We start from the raw sequence: 13378 nt of genomic DNA, 5'->3' as shown, positions 1-13378 counted from the left end.
CGTATGGCCAGGAAAGGCTTCTGCCTGAAACCTTGGAGACCATCTGCAGGTCAGTGCAGAAAAAGAGTGAGCCAGATGGACTTATGGTCTGACCCTGTATAAAGTATCTTCCTGAATATCGTCATGCCTTTTGTCCACCTAGCTATCCTATCTAACTGCCTATCCTGACTTCCAGCAGCAATTCAAGGTTTCAGGCGAAAGTCATTCTCTGATCCTTTCCACAGGAAATGGGAGGGATTAAACTTAGGACCTTCTCCATGCAAGGCATGGCTTCTACTGAGCTGCAGTCTGCTCCCTACTTTGGCTCCTGGCAAGCATGCTGAATTTCTTTTATCAAGGAAAAGAAATTGAGAAGCCTTTTCTTAAACTGTAAAAGATCGTGGCTATGCTCCAGTGTCCCCTATGGTATGTTCTATGGAATGCTCTAGCGCTAACTGAGCACATCATACTCAGCATTCATATCGTGTGGCGATCGAGAATCTCGTTCAGCCTGAGGAGGGTCACAATTCCTTCTAAGCAACTTCCAGGGGCTACATACCAGTGGTGAGCAGGGCCAGAAACAAACGTGAGCGGAGCAACAAATATTAGTTTAACCTTTATGCAGTTTCAGCAGTCACACATCCCGCTCTGTCCTCCATCCAGACCAGCAAGAAGCATTATCTGAGCTCAAGTACACAATTTTCCCCAGGCTTTTGGTAGACTAAGATGATGTCGCTTGTTATTAGTGTGCTGCCAAAACTTCCTGTGGTTGTTATGGGAGTTTTTGTTTGTTTCTGTTTTACGGCAGAATATATTTGTGTTTTTAACAGGCTTTTGGGTAACAAGCCATTAAATATAATAAACAACAGTAACAATTTTTAAAAAACATCCAAGAAGGATGCAAAGAAGGTCCAGATTTGGGCAGAGGGTTTGGCCTGGGGAGAATCCCAGGGACAGTCCCGAGGGTCAGACAGAGGAGATTGAATGGCTACATTCAGCCCCTGGGCCTGAGGTTTCCCATCCCCAATATAGTATTTTTAAGTGTCCTAATCCTTTGAAGAATGTTAGTATAGTTATCATATTGCAGATAGGAAGACTGAGGCAGTGTGGCTTGCTGAAGGCCATCTAATGAGCTCAGGGAAGTAGGTTTGAATCTTACTGTTTTGCAGCCTTAAGGTGCTTCCACAATGGGCTATTCTTCCATCTTCTTAAAAGAACGGAGTTTTGATGAGGGCAGTGATGTATCAGAAAAGTGAACCTATCACAGCTCAGCACACATTCATTATAACATTAATCTTTTGATCCCATGTTTGTGTGTTTTTTAAATTGATCTTTTAATTATCTTTAAACATTTTTAAAACATTCTAAAAAATTTAGATAACTAAATCACACATCTGGGTAAGCTTACTAAAATAAAAAAGTTTGTAGCAGGTGTCTAAAACAATACATAGCAAGGGTGCCTCCCTAATGCCAATAGGTAGGGAGTTCCAAAGTATAGGTGCTGTCATGCTAAAAGATAGGATTCTTGCAAATGCAGAATGAAGATTATATGGCACTTGTAAAAATGCAAGTTCCGCAGATCGAAGCAGTTAGTAGGAATGTATGGAACAAATCATTAAGGGCTTCGTATAGCAGTAGAACCACCTTGGAATTGTGTAATTTGGATTAGACAAATTCATTGAGTGTTGAGGCTATTAATGGTTTAATTATGATCACTGAATAGAACTCCATTTTTAGAAATAGCGTATCATTGAATACCAGATGTTGGGGCAGGAACAGCAACTTATTGTCTTCCTTCTCTGCTCGTGGACTTCTTGAAGGCACCTGGTTGGCCGGTGTCGATGATGGACTAGTTGGCTTCGTGATGTGACACAGAAAGGCTCTTCTTTAATGTTATGTGTCATTTTTATTTACATGTCTTGCAAAGAAAGTTTATAGTTGACATATTTTAGGCAAAAAAGTGAAGGGGAAATACATTAAAATGTACTGACCTGGTCTAAATGTTGGATGTTGGTGGTGCTGGAAGCTAAATGTGCTGGAATTGATTTTTAATATGTTTTTAAAAAAACCCCTTAAAAAAAAATTAACCTTTTTTTAAAAAAAAGATGTCTTGAAAGCTTTTTGAAAATGTTTTAAAGATGTTTTGTTTTAATGTATTTTAAAGCCTGTTTTTATGATGTTTTAAAGTGTTTTTAGTGCTTTTGTTTGCCGCCCTGGGCTCCTGCTAGGAGGAAGGGCAGGATATAAATACATAAATAAACAAACAAACAAATAAATAAATGTTAGCATTTAGTCTATTTTGACATTAAGCAGAATATAAATACTAATTTTAAAAGTTTTGAAAAAATATTGACACAATAATACCATTTTGAGTACATTTGTATCAAATTTGGTAAAAAAAGAGAAAAGAACAATGTTTCTATGTATTACACCAGTGAAATACAGTCATTTATAAAATTTATAACAGATGTCTGGTAATGTTCCATTCAATTGAGCACCCACGGAGGTGTGAGTAAAATTTGGGATCAACAATGTTTTTGTAGCCTTTGAGCCACATAACACATCACTATAATTATTATCAACAATTAAATTTATATCCCACCCTTCCTCCCAAAGGAGGCCAGGACAGCAAACAACAAGCGATAAAACAATAAAAACGTCTTAAAAACAATTTGAATACAGATGCATTAAATTGCGTGTTTCTGGACTTAGCTGCAGTCCAGTTCTTTTGGCTTATGGAATAGTAGGGAGCAAGCCAAAAGTGGATGCTCGATGTTCATTGCATCAGAGTGGGATAGGAGATTCTTAGCAAAATAGGCTGGTTTTCTCTCCAGGTTAAAGGTTCTTAGACCCCAATAACCTTTTGGAAAATAGCAAGGCCACGGAAGTAAACGTTTTTGAGTATTTCAGCTCCAGACCTTGAAATCACTAAAAAACAATGATCTCTCTACAAAATGTTGGGCTTTTTAGTTGTAAGAAGAAAAAAAGGGAGAGGAAAAATAGAAAATCCCCTGCCGTGAAAATGTACCTTCAAGATGAAAATGCAGCCAATATTCAGACAAAGGGATCATATTCTGAATAGTGTAATGCAAGAACATAGCTGTTACAATAAACAGGTTGTAATATAATAATATAACAATTAATGGCTTACAAAACCATCTCAGGACTGTATATACAGTCAGCATTTAAAAAAAATGGAATAAAAAGAATGCTCAAGGTGTATGCCAAAAAGTTAATTTTATGAGTTAAAAAAACCCCTGAACTATACCGTCATTGAACCCCCTTTCCTTATTCTGTATATTTTTTTCCTACTTCTGCTAGTTAGGAAGAGGAGGGAAAGCTACAAAGGACAGCAACATCCTGCTTTTTGGCCAGTGGAAATCCTGCCTTCTTTCTGAGATTTCACTAGTCAGTGTCAACACAGAGATAGACAGATACACACACATGTACATCAGAACTACCTCCATAGTTATGACGGCTAGAAGCTTGCTTTTAAAGAGGTAATGGAGGATCCTTCAAGCATCCTGGCCCCAAGTAATTTAGGCCCTTGAAAATGATGTAGGAAAAATTGATTTTTTCTATATTCACACATACAGGCATTAAAAGCAGGCCTGTGTGTAGGAAAAGCAGGAAATGGTCAAGTTCACCCTGCTGTGAATTCCCGAGCTCTTTCTGTGCCAAGACTGGCCAGTGCGTAACTGACATATCATTAATTTGGTTATTGTTTTAAGCAATGGGCAACTTTGGGCTTTGGCACACATTCTTGAGATGGCTCGGTGTGTCGGTTTTTACTTTTGATAAGTGGAATGCAGCCTCGCAAGTGGGTACTTTTATTCTTGTCAGGCCTCCTCTAGGCTGAAACGCAGGCCAGTGTGTTTTGCATGTAATTCTTTCTTTTAAGCTATGTATTTTATAATAGAAGATACAAGAAGATAACCTTTTCTCTATAGCAGTGTAGTTATAAGTGGAATTTCATATAGAAGCTTCCAGTCACTCTAAGGGGAACCAAACTTGGCCTTGCATCATGGTATTACTTAAAAGAACATGCTGTAACGTGCTAACATGTTCCTGGCCAGCTTGGCTGATCAGGACCCATGATGGAATGGAATGGAAGAATAGTGGTAACCCAGGTCAAGTAGACAGTAGATAGATTAGAGATATTAGTCAAAAGGAGACAACAAGACAATGGGATGGGAGGTATCTGCAACATTATGAATATACATATATTCATTTTAATAAAAGTTATCTGGTTGGTTGGAAATATTGCAAGAGGGAAGAACTGTGATGTTATGTGGGAAGGAACCTACGGGATTGGTTAACTACTGTCACATGCTGTAACTGTACTGTATAAAAGAGCTTGCACACAGTGCCTCAGTGCAGTTCTCTCCAGATTTTTCTGGAGGACTGACCCTGCATATGCTTGTAAAGAATAAAGGCCTACCTTTTTGCTTCAAGCCTGTCTCTTAGAATTATTTTTTTAAGGACCCCCAGCAAAAGATCCCATAGGAGGAGAAAAATTCTCCATCAGAGGGGTGGGGAAGGGGGGGAAGCAGGATGCTGAATTCTGTGAAACTCTGTTGGAAATGACACATCCCTCCCAGTACCCAGATTATTTTGCTGAAGAAGCATACCTGTGATATATAACCTGGAGGCACGTGTATAGGAGGAATAGATCCATTTGGCGACATCATGGGAACCTCAGCAGGTCCTGTTAGGACAGAAAGAGGAAAATTAAGACATACTTTATGTTCATGTGTACTATGCTGAAAGTCTCGAGGGTATTTCTAGAACCAGTTTTGACACCGTCTTACTGTACATATCCCTGGAAAAGCAAAGTTGATGCCATCTTAATCATTGCTCCCACACCATTCCAGGAATGCTTAAAAAAGTACACCTAAGTGGTTAACTACCTTGCATTTTTACACGACATGCAAGCAACACCAGCCAAATCACACATTCCATGAGCATACATTATAAACATTTAAAGCAAAACAATCTGACTGGAACTTTTAAAAAAAATACCTAGGCAAATGCGCAAGCAGCCACATATGCTAGCAGTACACATAAGTGGTGTCTTTTTTGGAATTTCTTAACAAATCCTGTCCACATTTACTATCTCAGAATTATAATCAGCAAACACTGGTACCAACTTTGTAAACAACTGATTTATCACATTGGTATTTCACCCTTCCTCCAAGTAGCTGAGGGTGGCATACTTACACTTATAAAAAGTAGCCCCATGAGGTAGGTCATGCTAAGACATGGTAACTTCCAAACGCAAGCCAAATAATTTCATGGCTGAGCATCAGTTTGAACCCAAGTCTCCTCATTCCAAGAACAGTACTATCCACTCTTCTACAATGCCTTTCAAAATGTACATCACCCTTCCCAAAGCCAGTGTCCTCCAGATGTTTTGGACTACAAGTCCCATCAGCCCAAAGCATCTGGAAGGCACCAAGTTGGGGAAGGCTGCTTTATACTATCAGTTGCATCAGAATATCTTAGATAAGGTGCTGATCAGGCATTATGCTCCAGAAGCAGTCATGGGAGGTATATGAGTTAGCATAGAGCTTAATCATTCTGGAGGACTAAGCTCACAGGGAGCCATCCTGATGTGAATATAAGGGCTATATTCAGTAAATCATCATAATAATTTAGATATCACTTTAGATTCTTTAAATGGATTATGTGTAATCTTTCGCACTTATAATGCTGTAATCCTTAGAGTCCCATAAGGTAAATCAGTATTATTATACCTCCCACTGCAGATGAGGAGGGGAGGAAGCTGAGAGACAGTGGTTTGCTTAGAGCAACCTAATGAAATCACAGCAGATGTTAGAATCAAACCCGGGACTTCCCAACTTGCACCTTGGTTTCTTAGCCATTATGCTACATCAGTTCTTGATACTATTTAGTGATCCATCCTCATTGACTGGCATTCACAAAGATCTGCAGACACAACTGCAGCTGTATAAACTATTATAACAAAACACACACACACACACAAAATCGGTTGTATAATACTAGGACAGGTCTCAGCCTGCAAATTCCAGCTTGATAGAATATTCAACATAAAATGCTTGTCCTTGGGGAAGTGAGATGCTTGCTGTTCAGTTTCAGGACTACATTTTTTCTGCTGTATGTATCTCTGAAAAGTGTGAGATGTGAAGTTTGCATCGATACCTACTGAGTGAACAGGTAATACACAGTTAAGCAGCAAAGCGAGTCACCATATGCATGGGTCTCTGTTCCTAGCTCACTAGCCTAGATAAACTTCCCCTTCCAAAAGTTTCCAGTTGCACTCAGTTTTACATACGTGAAGAACTATCTCAGGAACATATGAAGACCACGAAACACATTACCTCAGCAGTTTGGATTAACCAAGGAATGTGGTTATATAAGCAACAGACTTAAAGTTTCCATTCAAAACTCCATCCTTGGATGTTAAAGTTCCTTTCTGAAGTATCAAATGCAAATATGGCAATGCATGCGCCATAAGCATTAGGGTCCTGAGCTATATAAATCTAGGTAAAATGGAAAATAGGAAGCCATACAAGGAATAGTTTAAAGACACCATATGTCTCATTTCTACAATGATTCTAACCAAAATGTCTGAACACATGTAAGATTCCAAGCCTGGAAATTTCACCAATCTCGTCAAAATCTTTACTACAGGCAGGTTCTCCACAAACTTAAATTATACATTTGGTGGGTTATCATGACTGAAAGACCTGATCACAACATGGGAAAGAAAGTCTCTCTCTTGCCCTCTCTTACATTTTATCATAATATGGAATCGGCCGTAGCTCAGTGGTAGACCAACTGCTTTGCACACAGAAGGTCCCAGCATCTCCAGGTAGTACTGGGTATGTTCCCTTTCTGAAACCCTGGAGAGCCACTGACAGTTAGTATAGATACTAAACTAGATGGGCCAGTGGTCTGACTTGGTCTAAGGCAGCTTCCTATGTTTTATATAAGTATGTCTGGGTTCACAGGCATAACCTTTGGAGATGCATCTACAAGGTTCATCCTAAACTGAGGCAGAGGAGTGACACATACATACACAAAGACAAATGGACAGACACACACACCCCTACCTTGAAACAATTGTAAAAAGCTTCAGGCCTCTATCAACCTAAATTAGCCATGACTAAGATGTATTAGAAGCAATGGGATTTAATGCTGGACTGACTTACACACACCATTAGTTTCTATGAAATTTAGCCTCAACTACCTGGGAGTAAGCCCCACTGAATTCAGTAGGTTTTACTTCTGAGTAGAGATGGTTACGAATGCACTGTTAGTTGTCAGTTTCTTTAGCTGATCAGGTGTAGCATTTAACAGCTCAACTGCTCAAAAGCTGTACTGGGCTACATGAGTATTAATTATCACAATACACATCCACCCCAAAGATTTCATTTGCAGTTAAAATACATCCCTATTAAATCTCCCTATCACTATAGGAGATGCCAAAACCTCCCCAAATTAACATATACATCTCCCTTAAAAAAAAGATTCTACACTTTTAGTTCAAACAGCTATGCAGATGCTAGCTGCTTTGACACTCAAATTGCCCCCCCCCAATTATAAAACCTGTTCAAGAAACATCTGTCAATTGGTCATATAAAGCAACAGCCACCATTCAGGATTAAATTGAACTCTGGCACACAGCAGACTCTGCCGTCTGTTAATGCCTTGAATTTAATAAAAAAAATGCATTTTATCATCAGAAGTACTCTACGCAAGCAGACTCTTAACCTCAGGTGTGACCTCAGACTGTTAAAGCCATTTGGGTAAAGAGTTTTAAAGAATGTTAGACAGGTGAATGATTTACTGCTATATGATGTTTTCTTCGCTGCCTCGATTGCAGGGTTGGGCAAATGACTTTAACATACATTTCATTTCTTGTCTCCCGTTGCTGCTATCAGAACAACTTGAAGTAGTAACTGGGCATGAGTCCTAGAAACCATCTTCCCACCTGGGACAACTCTGTGGATCTATTAAAAGACTGGTTTTGGCAACATGACCCACATAAACTCATGCTAAACTCACAGAAAGAAACATTGCAATATTATTGCTAAAGAAGTTATACTGTTTTGTTTTTTACTGTGGGTTTTGATTTTTGATTTTTACCCTGCTTTGCCTGGCTTGCAAGAGGACTTGCAAGGAGACAGCAAGGAGTTAAAAACATCGATTCCACAATCAGTTTCCTGAATGGACACGTCAGCAGTTAGGAACAATTTGCAGGGAAGGGGCCTGTAGCTCAATGGAGGGAAGGTGCCATAGTTCAGTGGCAGAGGAGAAGGCCCCAAGTTAAATCACTGGCATCTCCAGGCAGGGCTTGGAAAGACCCCTATCTGATGGAACCCTGGAGAGCTGCTGCCAATCAGTGTAGACAATACTGAGCTAGACAGACCAAAGATCTGATTCAGTATAAGCCAGCTTCGTATGTTCCTATGCGTAAACTTAATGGAGCCTACTTCCTTTCCCCTTACTCACTCATCCAACCTTCCTCTGCTTCCCAAAACAATAGTTCAGAGTTATCCACCAAGAGCTGGCTAGGAAGGGAAGAAGGCTCCATTGAGCCCCTACGCTGATCTGCTCTGTAGGGAAAGATTATGCTCATTAAGTAACTTAAACATTGGCTAATTATATGCCCATCACATTTGATTGGTGAAGTGGGCATCCAGCAGTCCATGGGAGAGGGGATACAACCTGGCTATCTCCTTTCTTACACCTCCCCATCCTGGAGCATTCAGTCCACGTTTTTACCATCATAACCATGAAGGAAAGAAAAGGCCTAGAGAACCAAGACAGCCCCCTATCTGTATAGTCCCACCCTGTTTTGTGGTCAACATAGAATGTGGCCAAAACCTAAAACCCAGTTACCATTATGTATACAGCAGTGAAATTAAATTAGGTTTACATCATGTTGCCAAAGTCAAGGAAAGCAGCACAAGCCCAACACAAAAGTCTTCCTAAATTTAGGATGCAAGCCAATACACATTTACCTGAGAATTCAGTTCCGTTCATGCATATCGTTACTCTCTGTCTTATTTCTGTGCTCCTACGGCAAAATTCTCTAATATATACAATGTACAATAAATACAATGTTGGCAGAGAGTTACTGATCAGCATCTATTCTGTTTCCAATTGTGGGCATGGAAGGATCTTACCATGTTTGTTCCTAACACATATGTGTGCATGCACATGCACACATCCTATGAAGATCGAGGGTCTATTTAATTATAATACCTAATAGCCAGCGACAGACATAACTTCTACAAACATGACCAATCTCTTTTTTAAAAGTCCGCTAAAGTAATATCCATCTCTACATATTGCACGATATCCGATTTGCACCTAGTCACCCCCAAAGGAATCAGGCCTTCAGTGCCATGACACCTATCCTTTGAAATTCCCTCCTGTTAAATATTAGATATGTGCCCCCTATTCGGTACCTACTGAAAATCTGTGCTTTTCAACAAGACTTTTAAGTAGACATCTTTCCCAGTCTGCATCTGTATTGGAATTATTTTTAGATGTTTTAATTGTTTTATAGCTTGTATGTTTGCCGTCCAGGGCTCCTTTGGGAGGAAGCGTGGGATATACATTTAATAAATAAGTAAACTTTCTTACAGGATGCCTGTGGGGATGAATGAGTTAATAGGATTATAAAGCATTTCACACATTTGAAAGTACTAAAAACACACACAACAACAAATCATGTATTCTAGCAGTGCCCTTATTAGCAAGACATAGTAATTACACAGCCTGGCCAAGTGAATGCACAGATTTAATCCAGCCACGGCAACCACATCTTTGAAATTTCCATTATTTTCCAGAAGTTATCTCAGTTCTGCCACAGTGAGTGTGGTCATATCCCGTCCCTATTTTTCTTTTCTCTTCTAGAATGAAGTAATGTCTTGTTTCAGGAAATTCTGCCTGATTAATCACCCTCTCAGCTTTAATCCCCAGCTTCTCCTTTTTTTGAAATAATTACTGTAACAAAGACTTGCTTTTTGGCAGGGACCAGATTATTTTCTTGTCCGAGCATGAGCTTTTATGTACACATTAATTCAATCCTTTTTACTAACTTTCTTTACTACTTCTAGTACCATGTAGACACCATCTAGCAATTACCCTCCCCCGCCTTGAGTAATCTCGGTTAAGGGCCTTTCCCAGTTTATCTCCTTCTACAGACATTTATTTTGAAAAGATCTTTCTAACATCCACCACTTCAGCTTGCCAGTTAATTTTAAGATCTATACTGAAACACACTTAAAATTAGCGTTTCGCTCCTCAGTTTCCCATCTGTTTGGCTTGTCAAAAACCTGGTATTTATAGTAACAAAAGTGACTGCAGTGGTTTTGAACATCAGCACACATTCAACTTAAATTTCAGATTATGCTTAAAGAAAAGCCCCAAGAAGATCAAAAGCCAGCATGACCGAAGCAGGCGCTCCTTTTGGGAGGAAGGGCGGGATATAAATTTAATAAATAAATATAAAAAGTTGATATACTTTGTAGCCAACTGATGTTTGTGGAGAGTGCAAAGAGTGTCATAAGAAGCTATTAGCATAGTATACCACACTCGTTTTCTAACTGCGGACTCAAGAGGGGTCAAACCTCAGTGATAGAGCATCTACATTACATGCATAAGATCCCAGGTTAAGTGCCTGGCATTTCCAGGTAGGGTTGGGAGAGACTCCAGTCTGCAACCCTAGAAAACCACTGCTAGGCATTATCAAGCAAAATGGACCAATGGTCTGACTTAATAAAAGACAGATTTCTATGAAATCCTACGCAGCTTATTAACAGGTCTTGGAGTACAATATTAGTAATGGCTAAACAACAAATAACCTTCTAGGATGCACACCTTAACATGATGAGGTGGTTTGAGAGTGTCGAAGAAGTTGAGAGCAATGCTGTCAGGAGTCTAGACCAAGAGGCTAGATCCTAGCAGGGTCACCCAAGGTGGAATGGTCAAAGCTGAGACACCAGACTAAGATGCATCCAAACTCAGAAGAAGGCAATGGTAAACCACCTCTGAATACCTCTTACCACAAAAACCCTATGAACAGAGTATCCAAAATGCAACATGAGAGAGTGCTGGAAGTTGAGACCTCCAGGTCAGAAGGCACTCAATGAGCTACTGGGGAAGAACAAAGGACAAGTACGAGTAGCGCTGTGACTAATGACGCAGCTGGGTCAAAGTGGAAAGGAAGCACAGAGGCTGATGCGCACAGATGCGAAAGGAAAGTCTGGAGTTGTACGACGCATACAATAGGAACATGGAATGTGAGAAGCATAAACCAGGGAAAGTTAGAAATTGTCAAGCAAGAAATTGTCAAGCAAGAAATCAACATTACAGTACTTGGCGTGAGTGAATTAAAATGGACGAGAATGGGACATTTTCAATCAGGCAACTACAAAATGTTTTACGCAGGAAATGAGAAATCAAGAAGAAACGGGGTTGCTTTAATAGTGAGACGTGACTGTAGCAAAAGCAATTAGGAGCTACAACACAAGGTCTGAGAGAGTGATATCAATGAGATTAAATGGGAAACCTATTAACATAACCATCATCCAAGTCTATGCTCCAACAGCAAACACAGAAGAAGAGGAATTGGAGAGATTTTATGCAGAAGTACAGGAAGAAATTAATCACACACCAAAACAAGATGTGCTGATAATCATGGGGGACTGGAATGCAAAAGAAGGGAACAGAGAAGAACTAGGAATTGTGGGGAAATTGGGCTTAGGAGATAGAAATGAAGCAGGAGAAAGACTTATTGAATTATTTTAAGCCAATAATTTGTTTCTTGCAAATGCATTTTTTGAGCAGCCAAAAAGATGACTGTACACGTGGACATCACAAATCGTCAATATAGGAATCAAATTGATTATATAACAGGTAGCAGAAGATGGAGAAGCTCCATACTTTCTGCAAAGACAAGACCAGGAGCAGACTGTGGTACAGATCATGAACTGGTAATATCTAAAACCAGAGTAAAGCTAAAGAAGAATAACAAAGCAATCATAATGCCAAAATACAATTTAAATAATATCCCAGAAGAAAATAAAGACCAAATAAAGAACAGATTTGAGGCTTGAAACATAGTTGATAGAGAACCAGAAGAACTATGGAGTGAAGTCAGAGACATTATCAGGGAAGAATGCAAAAAGACAATACCTCTTGTTAAAAATAGAGAAAGACCTCAATGGATGACTGAAGAAACTCTTAAAATGGTTAAAGAGAGAAGGAAAGCAAAAGCAAGAGGAGACAGAAACATGGTCAGAACCCTAAATGCAACAATATATTGACTAGTACGTAGGGACAAAGAGAACTATTACAATAGTTATTGTATAGAAATAACGAGGACAACAAAAAGGGTGAACAACAGCCCTATTCTAAAAGATTAGAAAAAGGGGAAACCAAGAGTAGGGATGCTGAATAATCAAAAGGGGAACACACTGACTGACCGAGATGAAATAAAAGGAAGATGGAAGCAATACACTGAACAACTCTATAAAAGAGATGCAAGGATGACAGATTCATTCATGGAGGAACTGTACGATGAAGAACCAGAAATTTTAGAATGGGAGGTGAAAGCTGCTCTTAAAATACTTGGAAGAAACAAATCACCAGGAACAGATGGCATACCAATAGAGTTGCTACAAGTTACTGCGACTGAATTCCTCCAGATTTTGACAAAAATTTGTCAAGAAATATGAAAACTAAACAATGGTCCACAGACTGGAAGAGTTCAATCTACATCCCAATGTCAAAGAAAGGGGATCTCAGGGAATGCAGTAATTATCGAACTATTGCCGTAATATCATATGCAAGTAAAGTAATGCTCAAGATTCTACAACAAAAGCTCTTACCATATTTGGAGTGAGAAATGCCAAATGTCTAAGCTGGGTTTAGAAAGGGAAGAGGCACCAGAGATCATATCACAAACCTATATTGGATAATGGAACAGACCAAAGAATTTCAGAAGGAAATCACCCTGTCCTTTACAGCAAAGCCTTTGATTGTGTCGATCATGAAAAACTATGGAATACTTTAAAAGAAATAGGGGTGCCACAGCATCTGATTGTACTGATGCGCAACCTATACTCTGGACAAGAGGCTACTGTAAGGACAGAATATGATCGGAAAAGGTGTGAGACAGGGGTGTATTCATTTAATCTATATGCAGAACATATACAGAAAGCGGGATTGTACTGAGATGAAGGAGGTCTGAAAACTGGAGGGAGAAATATCAATAATTTAAGATATTCACACGATACCATACTACTAGCAGAAACCAGTAATGATTTGAAATGAATGCTGATGAAAGATAAAGAGGAAAACACAAAAGCAGGACTACAGCTGAATGTCAAGAAGACTC

General features: G+C 39.4%; 1 protein-coding gene across 11 annotated transcripts in view; it reads right to left on the bottom strand.

Moving 5' to 3' along the window:
- Positions 1 to 13378, bottom strand: part of FNDC3B (fibronectin type III domain containing 3B) — a 389419-nt gene that overhangs the window by 180648 nt on the left and 195393 nt on the right. For all 11 annotated transcript variants that reach the window (XM_061637327.1, XM_061637337.1, XM_061637336.1 and 8 more), the window contains one exon: positions 4611 to 4687. In XM_061637327.1, coding sequence (XP_061493311.1) covers positions 4611 to 4687 — 77 coding nt within the window. The remainder of the gene's footprint in view (positions 1 to 4610; positions 4688 to 13378) is intronic.

Source organism: Rhineura floridana, chromosome 7, assembly GCF_030035675.1.
Source record: "Rhineura floridana isolate rRhiFlo1 chromosome 7, rRhiFlo1.hap2, whole genome shotgun sequence".
NCBI lineage: Eukaryota > Metazoa > Chordata > Lepidosauria > Squamata > Rhineuridae > Rhineura > Rhineura floridana.
The sequence above is the reverse complement of the archived record's forward strand: the minus strand, read 5'-3'. Positions and strand labels throughout refer to the sequence as shown.